At 37.8% G+C, this 18,041-nt stretch overlaps 1 protein-coding gene across 1 annotated transcript; it reads left to right on the forward strand.

Moving 5' to 3' along the window:
• The first annotated feature begins 3,527 nt into the window (after positions 1-3,527).
• LOC115441102 (glycine dehydrogenase (decarboxylating), mitochondrial) lies at positions 3,528-17,966 on the forward strand. The gene is made up of 18 exons (XM_030165710.2): positions 3,528-3,814; positions 4,391-4,469; positions 5,165-5,300; positions 5,721-5,885; positions 6,025-6,253; positions 6,480-6,703; positions 7,082-7,257; positions 7,474-7,703; positions 7,876-8,052; positions 8,636-8,820; positions 9,072-9,273; positions 10,136-10,285; positions 15,783-15,895; positions 16,092-16,239; positions 16,547-16,754; positions 17,065-17,237; positions 17,523-17,603; positions 17,685-17,966. The coding sequence occupies exons 1-18, from the start codon at positions 3,596-3,598 to the stop codon at positions 17,793-17,795; spliced, it is 3,006 nt and encodes a 1,001-aa protein (XP_030021570.1). The 5' UTR covers positions 3,528-3,595; the 3' UTR covers positions 17,796-17,966.
• Positions 17,967-18,041: the final 75 nt, after the last annotated feature.

Genomic DNA, 18,041 nt, shown 5'->3' on the forward strand with positions numbered 1-18,041 from the left:
CTCCTTCCTCAGAGCTTCCTTCCCAACTATCATCTTCTAACTTTCCTCCCCCTTCCCATTGGGAACACGAGGAATGTACAAGGGCCCCTATGGACTGTGCCCCAGAACTCGGCACTAACAATGCTGAAACTCCCTAGGGCATGAAAATGGTGGGTTCCTAGTTCCCAAAAAAAACCTAGTCACATGATAAATTTTAACATGAAAGCTGCCAATGTGCTTTGATACGCTTTATAAACAATTTGAACAACATAATATTATTACATACCTGGCCTTTAGGTATAACATAGTAGGGATATTTACAGTTTTTCGGGGTGGACGCTCTACGGGGTCCACGCGATTCTGCGGGTCAAGTCGCAGGCGGAGGAAGCAGTGGCCAGGGGTAAAATAGTTATTGCAGTTTCCCTTGACATCTCTAATGCGTTCAATTCGCTCCCCTGGCCATGCATTAACGAGGCACTGCGGTACCACATGGTGCCGCCCTATCTCAGGCGTCTGGTGCACGCGTACCTTTCTGACAGGTACGTGATGTACCCGGGCGCCGACGGGTGGCACCGAAGAGCAATGTCGTGCGGTGTCCCGCAGGGGTCGGTTCTAGGCCCTCTCTTGTGGAACATCGGGTACGACTGGGTGCTCCGTGGTGCACATCTCTGGGGCGTCGGCGTGACGTGCTATGCGGATTACACGCTGGTCACGGCCACGTCCAAGACATTCCAGGACGCCGCGACCCTGGCGGCGGTGGGCACCGGTCACGTAGTGAGCCGAATCAGGCGTTTAGGTTTGAAGGTGGCCCTCGAGAAGACCGAGGCCATTTGTTTCCACGGGCCTCGGCGGGGGCCACCGGCCGGTGCCCACATCGTAGTTGAGGGGGTGCGGATTCCCATCGGCAAAACGATGAAGTATTTAGGTTTAATTTTGGATAGCCGAGGGGACTTCCGCGCCCATTTCGAAAAGTTGAGGACGAAGTTGTTCAGGGCGGCGGGCGCTCTTTCTAGCCTGCTGCCCAACCTGGAAGGTCCTGGTATCCCCTGTCGAAGATTGTACCACGGGGTCGTGCGGTCCATGGCGTTGTACGGCAGCCCGGTTTGGGCTGACGCCCTGGGAAAGCGTTCTGCCGCTCTCCTGCGGGGCCCGCAGCGGGTCGTAGCGCAGCGGGCCATACGGGCGTACCGCACGGTCTCGTACGAGGCGGCTTGTCTTTTGGCCGGATTCCTGCCCTGGGATCTGGACGCCAAAGCTCTCTCCAATGCATTTCATTGGAGGGAGGAGGCGTCTAGGAGCGGGCAGCGTCCGACCCTGAAGGAGGTGGAGGCCAAGAGGGCCTCCTTACGGCGAGCCGCCGTAGAGGAGTGGCGTCTCAGGCTGGAGGCCCCGACAGCGGGGCTTCGGGCCATCGCGGCAGTGTGTCCTGTCTTTGCACAGTGGCTGGACAGGCGCCACGGCGCGGCAACATTTAGATTGACACAGGTGCTCTCCGGGCATGGGTGCTTCGGTGAGTACCTGTGTCAGATAACAGGGACGGAGGTTAGCGCCGTGTGTCACCATTGTGACAACTGCCCGCGGGATACGGCCCAACATACGTTGGAGTCTTGCCCAGCCTGGGACGATGAGCGCAGCGCTCTCGTGTCAGTCGTCGGAGGAGATCTCTCGCTGCCGGCTGTGGTCGCTTCCATGGTCGGCAGCCAGGAGGCCTGGCGTGCGGTGGCCCACTTCTGCGAGGCGGTCATCTCGCAAAAGGAGAGCGCCGAGAGGGATCGTGAGAGGGCCGATCCCTCCCGCCGTCAGAGGAGACGTAGGAGACGCCGGGTGGACGACTGACCGGCGTCTCCCGCCCTGTGGAATGGGGGCGTTTGGAGAATACCACCACGGTAAACCCCTGCCTGTCGTAAGAGGCGACTAATAGGGGCCACGAAGGGGGTCGTCGGCGGGCAGCAGGGGGCTGTCCGCCCTAGTGCATTTTTGTGCATTTCTTGCACATTTCTCGGTTGACCCCCGGGATGGACGGCAGTGTGGCGTTGACCCCATGCTGCCGTTGACGCTGAGAGCGTCCTTCGGTGCGAGGGGGCTTAGGCGCCCCCCCACATTTAGGAGACGGGCCGCAAGGCGGCACCGCGCAGGGGCGGCCGCGGACGAAGACTCGGACCTGCTGTCTCGAGGAAGCCCGCAGTCGTCCCTTATGCGCCGAAGAGGGTCAACGCGGAGTTTTAGATGGTAGGCCGTTGCGTAGGGACTTAGGTTAGGTTCATTGGTTAGGGACTCGGCCCGACCGCCGCCCGAGGGTCCCGGGCTGCTTCAATTGTCGGGTCGTAAGGCAACGGTTACCCCAACATAACCGCTCAGTCACCCCCCGCGAAGACTGAACGGTAGTAATAAGGGACATTCTCCGCGAAAACAAAAAAAAAAAAAAAAAAAAAAAGGTATATTTACAGTTAAGACATTGTAAAACTAAAAATAACATGAAACCACCTTGAAAAACACTGAAAACCAAATTCATTTAACATTATAATGTATGGGATACTAAGAAACTATACAAAAAAAATATCAATGTAATTTGTTTTGTTACTCGTGTAATTATGCTCGTTCAAAAGCACATTAAACAAACAAACACACATCACGCATTTTTCTCCAAAGGGGTACGCAGAGGCTCAACTAGGATACCCACTTTTCGCCATATATGTGATATGAGGCGAGCCTAAAATTCAAAATTACTTAATGTATGCATATTCAATAATTTTAAATTCGATGCCTAATTCAAATAAAGCTAATTTAATCCGTATGTAATATTGAATATTCTCATGGTATTGGCGGCCTTTATAAGCGGTTTTATTTTTGTTAAAACGTATTATTTTTTGCTTTTTTCGTTACTAAGAAACAAACCCAACAGGCCCAACAAAAATAATAATGATCATCGGTAAAAAATATATACCTATAGCTCAACATATAAAACTCTTCCTTTTTTGAAGTCGCTTAAAAATTGAAATAGATATTCGTGACGAATCAAATTATTGTCTAACATCAACAACTTGTGTGCATCGCACTGCTGACGGTTCGCGTTACGTAGTATATTACGTTACTTTATGGGCTCGCTACTGAGCTTTGGATTTGTCCCATTACCCTGCGACACCCCGCAACACCCCCGCACAAACAGTGGCGGGGCGCGTCTTCGTGGATGAAATGATCTACTCATATAAGACATTCAAATTACAAAACGACTCCAGAACCTATTTATTAAAAAAAAACAAAATATTTTTTATTTAAGGCCTGTTAAAACCCCCAACCATTTAGCCAGGATAGCCAAACGATTTAGTATTCATGTAGCTAATGTATTATTTATTATTAGACGATAGTGTAAGTATTTATTATTTATAGTCATACATTTTACAAAACATTTACTTATTGTGAATAACACATCCAATCACTTAAGCGTCACACCAGTGGTCATACTTAACAATCATTATTTTGTAATCATTATTTGTTGGCTCACTTATCTTGAGTACATGCAATAAAACACTTTGACCCCATTATCAGTACATTAACGTGACTGTTGTCAGTCTCCAGACGAAATGATCAGTATTCCTACAAATATTGTACCTCGACAATGCTGAGCTTATTAAAATTTGGCCGCTTTTCTAAAACAGGATTGCATTCCGTACGAAACAGTTATAAGTGGTCAGAGCCATGCACTCAGTTATGTTATGTGACAACTCAGAGTTCGCACTCGGACACTCTGTTTCCGGGGAGAGTGGACTTTCCGAGCCGGCATATAGGACCCCGAGACCACGATATAGTGACTATGCTGGATCTGTTGGGTTATAAGGTACACATATGGTGATTATTGATTAAGTGTTGTGATTATAATTTGTTTAATCACTGCATTTTTTATTTATTTTTAAATCCCGGGTCGAGCAAAGACAGATTTAACTGGACTTTTCCTTCTTAAAAATTATTCAGTCGCAGCTCGGAGTCAGATTAGTGTTATAATATCCCCGTGTCTCAGAAAGCACACAAAGCCGTTGGTCCTGCACCTGATCTGTTGCCGGTGATATCGGATAACCATCTCACTGGACTATGAGTGTGAAGGAACAGAGAGTGCACCTGTGTATTGCGTACCTATATGCTATAACATCTCCTGTGTACGTGGCTGATCTGTTAAGATTGGTCGCCGTGGTCGAAATTCAGCTAAAAAGGATTAATTAATTTTTATTTGTTTAATGCAGTTTAGTGTTTTAAACCATGGGCATATTATGTATTAAAAATGGACGTCAACTTAGTTATACCTGACAACAGTATTCAGTAATATATTTTTATACATTATGATGATAATTGTTATCTCGTAATATCAAAACGTAGACAACTTTAAGATTGCGTTATAATATAATCAAAATATTCTCAGAGTTTAGATCAGCTGACCAACGATGCGGTTCCAAGTAAAATCCAATTCCAAGGCCTCATGGACATCACTGATCCTATGAGTGAGTACAGAACAATTGAATTGTTTACATTATACCTATTACTTACTATTAATTATAAAAATCAAAGTCTCTCTATAATAAGTAGGTCAGTATTAGGTGTAGATTCGATATAATAATGTTGTAATTTGCCTGTAATGTTATTAACCCTAGCAGAATATAATATTATCCATCTAACAAAGTGTACATGGCATGAATTTTGTAATTTATGGTGTTGTTTATTATAATTATCTATTCATTCTTGTTAATAACACACGTCACACAAACTATATTATTAAATACTTACATCTAAAAAAAATATTTTAAGGACTGAATCCGAAAAATGCATACCTTTATGATAAGTAATAACATTAAAATTATAAGGAAACGAAAAACGAACGAAATTTAGTAATTAATAGGTGTTGCTCGCAGCTTCACTCCGTGAAGAGGATTTTCCGCTACATAAGTCTCTAAGTAATCTATAACATTATTAGTGCGACGCCAGCGCTATCTATATAAAAATCGGGATTAAAAACATAAATATCCCACGAGAGCTAATTATAATGACAAAAATAGCCTTTATGTTAATCCAAGACATGGTCTACCCGCGTAATTTTATCCGAATCCGTTCAGCTATTTGTATGTTTGGTTTTGACAAACATCAAAACATTTTTGAAAAATATTAGTCAATTAAGATTTTGCCATTGAATGTTTCCCAGGTGAATATGATCTCATTGAAAGGGCACGAAAAATATCAGAGAAAAATCAAATATGGCGGTCATTCATTGGTATGGGTTACCACAACTGCTGCGTTCCACATTCAATTATGAGGAATATGTTCGAAAATCCGGGATGGTAAATAAATTTTAATTAATTCATTTCCAATATTTACTCCCTGATCCCATTATTTTATCTTATATTTGAATTGCTAATAATATTTACACAAAATACTACCCATTATAAAATATTGTGTGGATCCGTTAGATAGTAGGCACATAATATATGTCAAAATAAATAATAAAGTTACATAAATTTTTAAAGTCCATTAACTCAGTATTGCGGACTATGTGGGTATATTTGCAGGTATTATTCGCGAAAACAATTTTGATCGAAACTATAGAGCATAGTGCTAATTTTCGTTACTTCTAGTAAGATGCACGTGTCTCATGTAAATAAACTTACGTTAGGAAACTATGGTTAATTAGTTCCTTTACAGTAATTATTTTCTCAACGTTATGGAATTTGATTTAAATAATAATATAATTCCTTTAATAGGACGACCCAGTACACACCTTATCAGCCCGAAGTAGCACAAGGTCGATTGGAGAGTCTTCTCAACTATCAAACAATGGTTAGCGATTTAACGGGATTAGATGTTGCCAACGCATCTTTGCTTGATGAAGGTACCGCTGCAGCCGAAGCCTTGTCACTTTGCCACAGGTACTTAATTTAATTTGGTCTGCTTTGGAGTTATGGTAAGTTCATTAACCATATTAAATTTAATAGAAAATCAAAACTAAAACCATACTAGACGTTAAGTTTTATGTAGAACTAACATAACTATCAAATTCTATTGCAGGCATAATAAAAGAACAAAGTTTGTGGTATCGGAAAGACTGCATCCTCAGACATTGGCAGTTGTACAGACTAGACTAGATGCGTTAGGTTTGGAAGTGATTGTGGTGCCTGATGTCAGACAAGCTGACTTCGCGCAGAGAGACATTTCGGCGGTGCTACTGCAGTGCCCTGACACAAGGGGCTTGGTATACGACTACTCTGGATTAGCGGCCGCAGCACAAGAGCACGGAGTGAGTTCTAAATCAATTGCTATGAAGTTTATTTTGGCCTTATTATGTGTGATGTACCGTTTCAAAACTAATACGATAACAATAAACAAAAAGAAGAAAATATATTATAGCTCGAAACCGACATACATAACCTTGCTTTTGTTATGTATGTTGTTTTCTAATTTAAAGTGTATAAAGTTATTATAGCTATTCACAAAGATTGATTGACATAGATGCCTATTATCAGACCTTAGTAGTGGTGGCGACGGACCTACTGGCGATGGCACTGTTGCGTCCTCCAGCGGAGTGTGGTGCGGCGCTGGCTGTTGGTACCTCTCAGCGGCTCGGAGTACCACTTGGCTATGGCGGGCCGCACGCCGGATTCTTCGCCGCTGAGCACGCGCTCGTGCGCCTCATGCCCGGCCGCATGGTCGGCGTCACTAGAGATGCTACGGGACGAGATGCTTACAGGTGACGTTGGTGAAATAAATGAACGAATCAATTTTTTTATTGTTCAACCCGTGTGATATCCGTATCTACAACTGTGCCATTCGAAAAAGTAAACGTAGAGTCGTTCCTACCTTTACTTATTCAAAACTAAACAGAAGTTATATCCGTTCTGTTTTGCGCTGATTTTTGATTTTCACTTAGCGGGAATTGATTTACGAAACAAGTAAGAAATAATATTTGAATTTGGTTGGCATTCTTAGATCCACGTGACCTAAGAATAAATGACTAATGACTATTCCAGTAAAGGCCATTAGATCGGTTCTGTTAAAATTAAGGGATCATATAATTTTGCCACGCGCTACAGCGAGATTGGTAAAAAGTAAAAAAATAATCCTTCAGGTTAGCGCTCCAGACCAGAGAGCAGCACATAAGGCGCGATAAGGCGACGTCAAACATTTGTACTGCACAGGCGCTACTGGCCAATATGTCTGCCATGTACGCTGTGTACCATGGCCCGCAAGGACTCAGGGACATCGCCACCAGAGTTCATAATGCTACACTCGTGCTTGATCACGGTACATATATTCAGTTACTACATAGTTGCGTCATTGTATACGCAGACATATTATTTTAATAAGTGGCTAGATTGCAGCGGTTTACATTATTATCGTCATTCGAACATCAATAGACGGCACTGGTGCCGTTTATGGGCGATGGCAATCGCTTATTATTATAGGGTTTGCCCATGTGCGAAGTATGAGATATTTTTTTTATAAAAATTCATTTTCCAGGAATCAGACAACGTGGTCACAAACAATCAAACGAAGTATACTTCGATACCCTTCACATAGTTCCTCTATCCGAACACGACGCTGGCTCTATTAAATCTCGTGCACAACAAAAGAAAATCAATCTGCGATATTTCGACGACGGAGCTGTGGGTGTCGCGTTGGATGAGACCACCACAATGCAAGACGTCGAAGACCTATTGTGGATATTTGACTGTAAATCTGTAAACGAGGTATTGGATCATTGAAAAACGTAATTAGTTATTTTATTATCAAATGTTACTATTTAGATCATCGTAATTGAGTTTTGCGATAATTTTTAACCATGTAAAATATAAAAAAATATTATTTTGAATTTCTACGCATGTTACCTGTATGTATATTGTTTGATTATTGTGTTTTAAGCTCACCAAGGACAGCGATGTGCTAAACCGCAGCGTTTTAAAAGGTCCGTTCAGAAGGACGTCTCCCTACCTCACCCACCCAGTTTTCAACATGCATCACTCTGAAACGAGGATAGTTCGCTACATGAAACGACTTGAGAATAAAGATGTCTCCCTTGTACATTCCATGATACCTTTGGTGAGTAGGTTCTTGTTGTACGTAAGCCTAAATATTAATGAATTTAGTATTGAGTAAATAACAATGAAATTATATAGTTAGGCCCAATATATTATGCGCCTCCATAAAAGCGGTCATTATAGCATAAAAGTCAATGTTTAATTTAGACCCTAGCCGCACCTTGCTTCTATACAATTTGAATGTCAGTGTCCAACGAGGAATGCGTCCTTGCTATTTGATATTTCTAAATTCTGTATGCATGATTCTTCTTTTAAATACCTAAAATTGTTACTGACGTATTATTATGGGTAGGTAATAACAATTTTAAAATTTTCAAGTAGTTTTTGTTGTATCGCTATATATCTGCTCAGTAACAGTTCGTAGTTTGGTAATGTGCTCGATGAATGGTAATAGGCTTATTCCCTAAAGCATGGGATATAACAGCTTGGGCATTATTGGTGTGATAACTTCTCTGCTAACCCTGACCCGATCTCAAAAAGGACTAACATAAATACATAAAAAAATGCAAATACACGAATTGAAAACCTCGGCAGGGTGCTAGATACATTTAGATGTAAGTTGTGATGTAGACATTTCCATTCAGGGCTCTTGTACAATGAAACTGAACTCAACGACGGAGATGATGCCATGTTCGTTCAAGCACTTCACCGACATCCATCCGTTCGCGCCACTCGACCAATGTCAAGGATACCACACGCTGTTCGAGGAGTTGGCGAGAGACCTCTGCGCTATCACAGGATACGACCGTGTCTCCTTCCAACCTAACAGGTTAGTTTCTTAGTATTTTAGAACGCTCCTTTCATTTGGTCTTAATAAACTTCTATTTTTATTCCACATGCTATACCTAACGTCACCTGCATGAAAAGTATTAGAAATGATTACGGCGACAGTGACGAAGTTCATAATAATTTCTAACTATATCGAGTATCGACGTAAAAAGTATTTAGGTGCAAATTAATGTGGAATTTATTGAGTAATTAGCGAAAATTTATCCATTGAAAATACCGCACATTTGACAGCGGTGCACAAGGCGAGTACGCGGGTTTGCGGACAATCAAACGATACCATGAATTCCGCGGCGACGCGCGCCGCAACATCTGCCTCATCCCCGTGAGCGCGCACGGCACCAACCCCGCGTCCGCGCACATGGCCGGCATGCGCGTCTGCGCAATACGCGTCACACCAGGCGGCGACATAGACATGGCACATCTTAAAGACATGGTGACAATTTTTTTTTTTAATTAATGAGAGCGCACGAGCAAGCGGCTCACTTAATAGCTCGCTATTTCCCTTTAACTATATAATACAGGGCTAAAGGATTCCAACGAACGACTCACAATGGCAAATTACCGCGCTAATGAATGCAGTACTCAGAAATGGTTTACCTGTTGGCAAGTAATCACAGTTACAACAGCTACGACTTTGAACGATAATATTTCTGCCTCGCTTGCCAACTTTTGAGATCCTAAGAGAGGCTCAGAGGCCGTCTCAAAAAATATATATATTTTGGCAAACAAATTTGCGATTTGAAATTCAACGAGCGATTTAAAATAGTGTTATTATCATGGGGCGTCATGACGTCCCCGGAAGAAGGCTGGTAAAGAAAAAAGCTTTGTACGTTACTCGATCCTTGGACATAGCAAGAAAAATATATGCCCACTCTATCAAATTTCATAGAAGTCCTGGCTCTGATCCAATATATATTGACAGTGACCTCCAGACATCTAGTCGATTCGTACTGCTGGATTTTGTCTTTGTCAGTGCTACCTAGACATGTAATAGTTAAATGAAATCTTATTTTATTTTCACACGCTGTTGCTTACGCACGTTTAATTCAATAACGAAAGTGGATACATTTGATTAAGAGGTTAGTAGGCACTAACTACTCTTTATCGAATTACCCGAACCGGACTATGTACACCTAGCACAAACATTTTGCATTACTGTTTTATTAAAAATATTTTTTATGTTTTGAACATCAAACGTAAACCATAACGCAAATATTTATACAATAGCTACCTTCCACCTACCTAGGTACCTTTTAGAATAATGTACCTTTTAGTAAAATTCGTAATGATTTCAGGTAGAAGAACACAGTGAAAAGTTGTCGTGTTTGATGTTGACATACCCGAGTACGTTCGGCGTGTTCGAGGAGAGAGCCGCGGACGTGTGCGCACTCGTGCACGCGCACGGCGGACAAGTCTATCTGGATGGCGCCAACATGAATGCACAGGTTACGATCACTTGTTAGGCTTCCATATCTCAAAAAATAACCCTTGTAGTATAACTTTTCTGTCCGACTATCAAGCCCCTATTTCTCAGGAACGCGTAAAGTTATTAAATTGAAATTCATATCAAATAGTTCGGTCTACGGTCTCTTTTAGCTATGAATAAGTAAGTCATCGCGATCAAAAGATATGAACGTTTGTGTTGAAAATTTCACAAGGGAATAAAAATCTATAGTGTCTTCCCATAGACCTAGAATCATGAAATGTGGCAAGAAAAAAAATCTTTCGCCACATGTAAAGGAAGTAATTTGAATACAAAAGGGAATGAGGTCAATAATATTTAAGATTCACGATAATTCAAAATTAATACGTATATTTTTCTCATTTAGAGAGTTAATTATAATCATTTAAAAATATATACATTGCAATTTTTTTTTCGTCGTGAATAAAATTTAAATAAGTACATATTATCTTGTTAATAAAACCACTATGACGGATCACTGTTATTTAATTTGATATCTTAAACATAAACTTAAAGAACTACATTATTGTGGCTGCTCGCCGGCAGCCCGTGACAGGAAGAAGGAAGTGGAGGCGTGTTGCCACAAAAACAAATTAAATTACATATTAACAAATGTTACCCTAAACAAATATAAATGTACCCATTCAACATGCCTCCTTACATTTATATTTTAACTAAATCATATCATACACTACTCATATCAAGTATTTTAAATTAAAACAATAGCTCTATAAACATTACCTTCAGTATAACATATTAATTGTAACTTTTTTTTTTTTTTTTTTATATTACAATTATCATATTTAATTAATTTTTTGTCTTTCATATTATTTATTGTATTTGCAGTTGAAAGAAAAAAAATAATCATGGATATTTCTGCCTTTAAAATTTCGTCATATTAAATTTTAAAGGCCGAAATATCCATGATTATTAATTATTTTAACGTTTTTCTTTCAACTGCGAGAACTAATCACTAACTAGACGTGAATTTAAATTCTTTACTTGCCAATACTTGTTTAGTTACCCAGATTAAAGCCGAAACAAAATGTATGAAAATGGACCTTGAGCTACCACCTTAAACCAATATTTATCTCAACATAATATCCATCTGAAAGATAATTTACTTTTACAACAACTTTAACATATCTCTAAATTTATTAAATTTATTACTTCCCAATGGTTTTGTTAAAATGTCAGCTATATTTTGATCAGATGCAATTTTTATAACATCAATTAAACCAATTTTAACACTTTCATGAACAAAATGATAATGAACTTCAATATGTTTTGAATTTTTGTGAAATTTCCGTATTTAGCAATAATTTGAGCTCCAATATTATCTTCATATATTTTTACAGGTTTACAATCTTTCTGACAAATCTCATTAATTAAACAAACTATAAATTTAATTTCAGTAACAGCTTCTGACAGCGCAATGTATTCAGCAAATGTAGATGACTTTGTTACACAATTTTGTTTCTTTGATTTCCAAAATATTGCATTCCCAAACAGTCTAATTACAAATCCTGTTGTTGATTTCCTACTGACAATATCTCCTGCAAAATCTGCATCTACATAACAATCTAACATATCAGAATTTATATTCATGTTATAAATTAATTTTATATGTTTTGTTAAGTAAAGATATTTAAGTACTCGCAAAGCATATTTAAAATGTGTCTCATTATAGCAATTTTGGAATCTACTCAAATAATTAACACTGAACGATATATCTGGTCTTGTACCTGAACTAATATATAAAAGTGCTCCAATTAAATTTCTATATTTTACATTCTCATTTATATTACAGTTTTCTAGTTTAAGATTTACTTCCATTGGTGTAGTATATAACTTTGTATTTATTATATTATAACGCTTAGCTAATGATTCTATATATGATTCCTGACTCAGTGTCATGGTCTTATTCTTTTATAATCATAATCAATATGTATTCCAATGTATTCTTTAACTTTACCCATATCCTTCATAGTAAATTTACTTAACAGTTTGTTTTTAATATTACTCATTACCTTTTCATCTTTACAACATATTAACAAATCATCAACATATAACAAAATGTATACACTCACATTAGTATCCAATTTAAAATATAAACAAAAGTCATATTTACTTCTCTGAAATCCAAGACTAGTTAAAAACTTATTGACACATTCATACCAAGCCCGAGGGCTTTCTTTTAAACCATATAATGTTTTATTTAATTTATAAACTCTATCAGTGCCATCATCATAACCAATTGGCTGGTTTACATAAACTTCAGATAAAATTTTACCATTTAAAAAAGCAGTTTCAACATCCATCTGATGTATATTAAGATTATTTTGACAACAATAAGACAATAACAATTTTAAAGTTTGCATTTTAGCAACGGGTGAATATATATCATCAATAAAATCTTTTTGTTGAAAACCTCTTACTACTAACCTAGCTTTAAATTTATTTTCGGCTTTCTTTCTGTATATCCATTTCACATCTAAAGGCTGTTTGTCTGCTGGTTTACTTACAAGTCTCCAGGTCTCATTTTTGCCAAACTGTTCATCTCACGATTCATAGCCTCAGTCCATTCTTTTGCTTCATCGCTAGTTATTGCCTCCTGAAAATTATCTGGAATCATAGCATCACAATAGTTAACAGTTATACAATAATAACCAAATTCTTCATCAAACCGAGTTGGTGGCTTGATTTTACGCCGATTTCTTGTTTCAATTACTTTATTATCATCATAACTTTCATTTGTTTCAGCATTCAAATCTTCATTAATTTTCTCATTATTTTCTTCTGCATTAGTCTCTTTCTTCTCTTCTATAATTTTTCTCTTCCAATTTATTCGGCTGGCTATTACTTTTATCATTTTTCTCTTCTCTATTATCATCGGAGACCAATACACATTACATCATCTTCAATTATATCACAATGTCTTGCTACAACTATTCTATTGTTTATTAATACTCTATATCCAACATCTGTATAGCCCATTAGTATGCCAAGCTCGGCTTTCCTGTCCCATTTACATTTTTCTCTTTTCCTCTGGTGTTCTAACAAATACTTTACTTCCATATATCCTTAAATTTTCAATGCTTGGCCTTTGTTTGAAAAATATCTCATAAGGCGTCTTCCTTTCTATAGTGCCATTTGTTAATGTTCTATTCTTTAAATAAGCTGCGGCCATAACCACTTCAGGCCAAAATCTTTTATGCACTTTTGCCTCTGCCAATAGACATCTTGACATATCCATTATTGATCTATTGAACCTCTCTGCTGTGCCATTTAATTCATGCACATATGGCGGACAAGATTTAATCATAATTCCCTTTGATCTTGCAAAGTCAAACACTCTTTTATTAATGTATTCCTTTCCATTATCACATCTCAATTCTTTAATATTTTTCCCAGTTAAATTTTGTATCTCATTAACATACTGCATTAAACAATTATATACTTTATCTTTTGACGGAATACAATAAACTTTTGCCAACTTACTATAGTCATCTATAAAACTTAAGAAATATTTTTCACCATTAAAACCTGTAGTTCTGTGTGGCCCATTTAAATCTGTGTGTACAATTTCTAATATATCCTGTGCTCGTTTTCTATTATTTTTAAATGGCAAGTTATGCATTTTATTTTCAATACATATAGCACATTTCATGTACTTACATTCAATCTCCTTTGGTAATCCTTTCAATAATTCACTTGTACACATAGTATTCAAATTGTTAAAGTTTATATGACCAAGCATCCTATGTAATTTCTCCTTCACTGTCATACTTGATTTCTTCACTAAATTAGCATGTAATGTACTTGCATTTATATAACCTTTTAATTTATACAGTCTATCTTCTTTCACTGCTATAGCTATAATAGTTCCATAGACGTTATATATTTTTGATTGTCGTCCCCTGGAAACAATTTTATGATTGTCTGTAATCTTTGAATAGCTCAATAAATTTGTTTTCATCTCTTTGACATAGAAAACATTGTTCAAAACAACTTCAGACTTTTTCCATAGACCATAAAATAAGTTTGTATTTTTCCGACCTTTGTAGCTTCTAATATTCTTCCATCACCAACTTTTACTTTAATAGGTTGTTGTAATATTTCACATGAATGATAGTACTCATCAGTATTAATTATATGATCTGTACAACCACTATCTAATAACCAAGTTAAGTGGCCAGACTGCTCAATATTATATATTTTACTTGAAGTTGAAACATTATTATTCTCAATAGTTGCAAGGAAATTATTACCACCACTCTCATTACTGGATTTATTATTATAAGTTCTTCCTCTAATATTTCTTGAATTATAATATGATCCACGTTGATGTCCACGATTATTATTAAATCTAATAAATCCATTTCCTCTACCACTGTTAACATTTCTGTGTCGACAATCTCTTTGCATGTGGCCAGGTTTTCCACAGGTAAAACATTTAAAGTTTTTATTAGGTGATGCAGAACTACTAGTGTGAGCTTTAAAAACATTTGAGTTGTCGCGTGATGGTTCATTACATTTTTCAGGTTCTTTATCCAATGATTTTAACATAATTTTACTTTTCAAATAATCTACAGTTCTGTCTTTTTCTGGTAAAACGTCTATTAGATCTCCAATATGACTGTAATTACGAGGTAAGGCCTTTAACATATAATTTAATTTTTCTTGTTCACTTACCGTCGCGCCGGCTTGTTTTTAACTGATTTATTGATTTCTCAAAGTCGTCAAAAATACACTTACTTGCGAATAGTTCGATAATTTTATTGCTTCTACATTGTTGCGACATATAATCTGTAGTGCCGATGATTTCTGCAGGTACATTTCATCAAATTTTGCCAATATTTTGCATGCGGAATCTAAGTCGCATATATATTCGAGTTGCTTGTTGCTTATTGCACTATAAATGTAGTTCGTTGCCTGGATATCCATCTCTTCCCACTTTGCAACATCATCCGAATCATTTTTGATTCGTATGGCAGCTTCTTTACATTTCTTAAATTCCAAAAACTTAAGTATACGTATTTTCCAGCTACTATAATCCGATCCGTCGAATATTGGAATAACTGCGTCATTGCATTTAGTAAACGCCATTTTTGCTTATTGCATATATAGCACGTTTCCACTTTATTTGCGAAAATATCTTCTTTTCTTCTTTGTATTTGCAGGCAACCACGCTCTGCTACCATGTTAATAAAACCACTATGACGGATCACTGTTATTTAATTTGATATCTTAAACATAAACTTAAAGAACTACATTATTGTGGCTGCTCGCCGGCAGCCCGTGACAGGAAGAAGGAAGTGGAGGCGTGTTGCCACAAAAACAAATTAAATTACATATTAACAAATGTTACCCTAAACAAATATAAATGTACCCATTCAACATATCTTTATTTTTTTAAATTTATTAGACACTTATCATCGCCAGATTTGTTAATTAGTAATACATTATTTATATTTAAGGTAGGGTTATGCCGTCCTGGAGACTATGGCAGCGATGTATCCCATTTGAATCTTCACAAAACTTTCTGCATACCTCACGGAGGCGGTGGTCCCGGTATGGGACCTATTGGAGTGTAAGTTTGCGATTTGACATTCCTTATTTAAATAAAAATATACCTATAACAAAATATCATCGATTATTATGAGTATTTGATTCTATTATATAATTAATTACGAGGATTGATTTAAGGTCTAAAAAGCCATTTTGAAAGTAAACAACTGTTTATAAACTCTACCAAATCGTATATTTATTTATTATTGTTTGTTTAGTAAAGCTCACCTAGCACCATTCCTACCTTCGCATCCTGTGATAGACCCGCTCGCAGATCTAGGAGACGCGGCGCACAGCTTCGGATCAGTCAGCGCAGCGCCTTTCGGCTCCTCAGCTATACTGCCCATTTCTTGGGCTTACATAAAAGTAAGTATCCATTACATTTCAAGAATGCACTACTGTAGTTTATACTTTAAACTGATTTTGAAAAAAGCAAAACAAGAGTTTCTTGTCTGGTGAGTACTGCTTTCCGAACTGGTGGTAGATTTTATATTGACGGAATCTAAATAATACATAACATTTTACAGGTTCAATGAAATTATTTAATTTAATTTCATTATATATCAACGTAATACACGGTTATTTATCGAAACAAAATCTAAACACGCCCATAGCCTAGTAGATAATCACTAACATTTCTTATTAGCACTTTATTGACTGGTAAAATTTTCAGATGATGGGACCAAAAGGATTGAAACGTGCAACACAAGTGGCCATACTTAACGCAAACTACATGTCTCGAAGGTTAAAAGACCACTATAAAACATTATACACGGGGGAAAGAGGTTTAGTAGCTCACGAGTTCATAATTGACGTAAGGGATCTCAAGAAAACAGCTAACATCGAACCTGGAGATATTGCGAAACGGCTTATGGACTTCGGTTAGTATTTAGATACCTACTTATGAAAAATAAATGCCTATTAAGAGACTTATTTTCTGAGGAAGAATTTAAAATATTAAAATATATGACTCTATCAAGGGACTAAATTTTTGAGGAAGAGTTTAAAACATTATAATACTCGCATATGAGCGAAACTCAACCATGGGACGGAACACACAGGGGTATAACACACCTCTGGCTGCCATTCTGTGGATAAAGGTGTGATGATGTGGGTGTGTCTACGTGTGAAAGTAATATCTTGTTGGTACGATTTCCTAGAATTATGGTTACACACTATTGATAATTGCAGGTTTCCACGCGCCAACAATGTCATGGCCAGTGGCAGGAACCCTTATGATAGAACCCACAGAATCCGAGGACCTCCAGGAACTCGACAGGTTTTGTGACGCGCTCATAGCAATCCGCAAGGAAATAAAAGATATTGAGGATGGACTGATTGATAAACGCTTAAATCCATTAAAGGTACTATAATATGCTATGTTATCAACGTCTATTAATATTCCTAGTGACTATTAATAATTGTCAGCATCGCTCTTCATAATCCTTCAATGTTATGTTGCATATTGATCACGGTGTGCGTCATTTTCATTAATTATAATTGTTTCATTGTACGCGATGGTAGATAAATGAGGAACAAAGACATTTAATTTTTCATAAATAAATTACAGTGTGATATCATTTCCTACAGCTACGTTGATAACTGAACGAATACTTGCAAAAATGACTACTACTATTTATGTTTTATAGATGGCACCACACACGCAAGAAGAAGTGATTTCAGAAGACTGGAACCGCCCTTACAGTCGGGAACAAGCAGCTTTCCCTGCCGTGAGTTTATTATTAATTAGTATGCCATATTATTTATATTTATTTTTAGTGTTAATACAATTGACGTGTATTTTCTTACAGTCATTTGTAAAAGGCGAGACGAAAATCTGGCCGACAGTCGGCCGCATAGACGACATGTATGGCGACAAACACCTCGTGTGTACCTGTCCTCCAGTCATCGACGACTTCTAACTGCTGAACACATGTCACACGTTGCAACATAAAATTATCCGATTTGGAACAAAATAATTTACGACGCTGCAGAGGTGGCCCGCGTCGTAATTCAAATAAAACAAACGAATCGCTTTATGTGTGTATTTTGACATATTTCAGAATAAAATATTGTTTTCTAACAAATAAAAACCATTTTTTATGATTTCATCTTCCTATTATAGGCAATTTATTCTATGGCGGTATAAACAATGATTGCTATAAATT

The sequence above is a fragment of the Manduca sexta genome, chromosome 26 (assembly GCF_014839805.1).
Source record: "Manduca sexta isolate Smith_Timp_Sample1 chromosome 26, JHU_Msex_v1.0, whole genome shotgun sequence".
Lineage (NCBI taxonomy): Eukaryota > Metazoa > Arthropoda > Insecta > Lepidoptera > Sphingidae > Manduca > Manduca sexta.

What these genes read in the sequence shown, in the direction of transcription:
- LOC115441102 (XM_030165710.2), top strand. Translation starts at nt 3,596, where the DNA reads ATGCTGAGCTTATTAAAATTTGGCCGCTTTTCTAAAACAGGATTGCAT. An exon ending in TACATTCCATGATACCTTTG is followed by an intron (nt 8,053 to 8,635) that starts GTGAGTAGGTTC and finishes ATTTCCATTCAG; the next exon opens with GGCTCTTGTACAATGAAACT. An exon ending in TTTCTTGGGCTTACATAAAA is followed by an intron (nt 16,240 to 16,546) that starts GTAAGTATCCAT and finishes TAAAATTTTCAG; the next exon opens with ATGATGGGACCAAAAGGATT.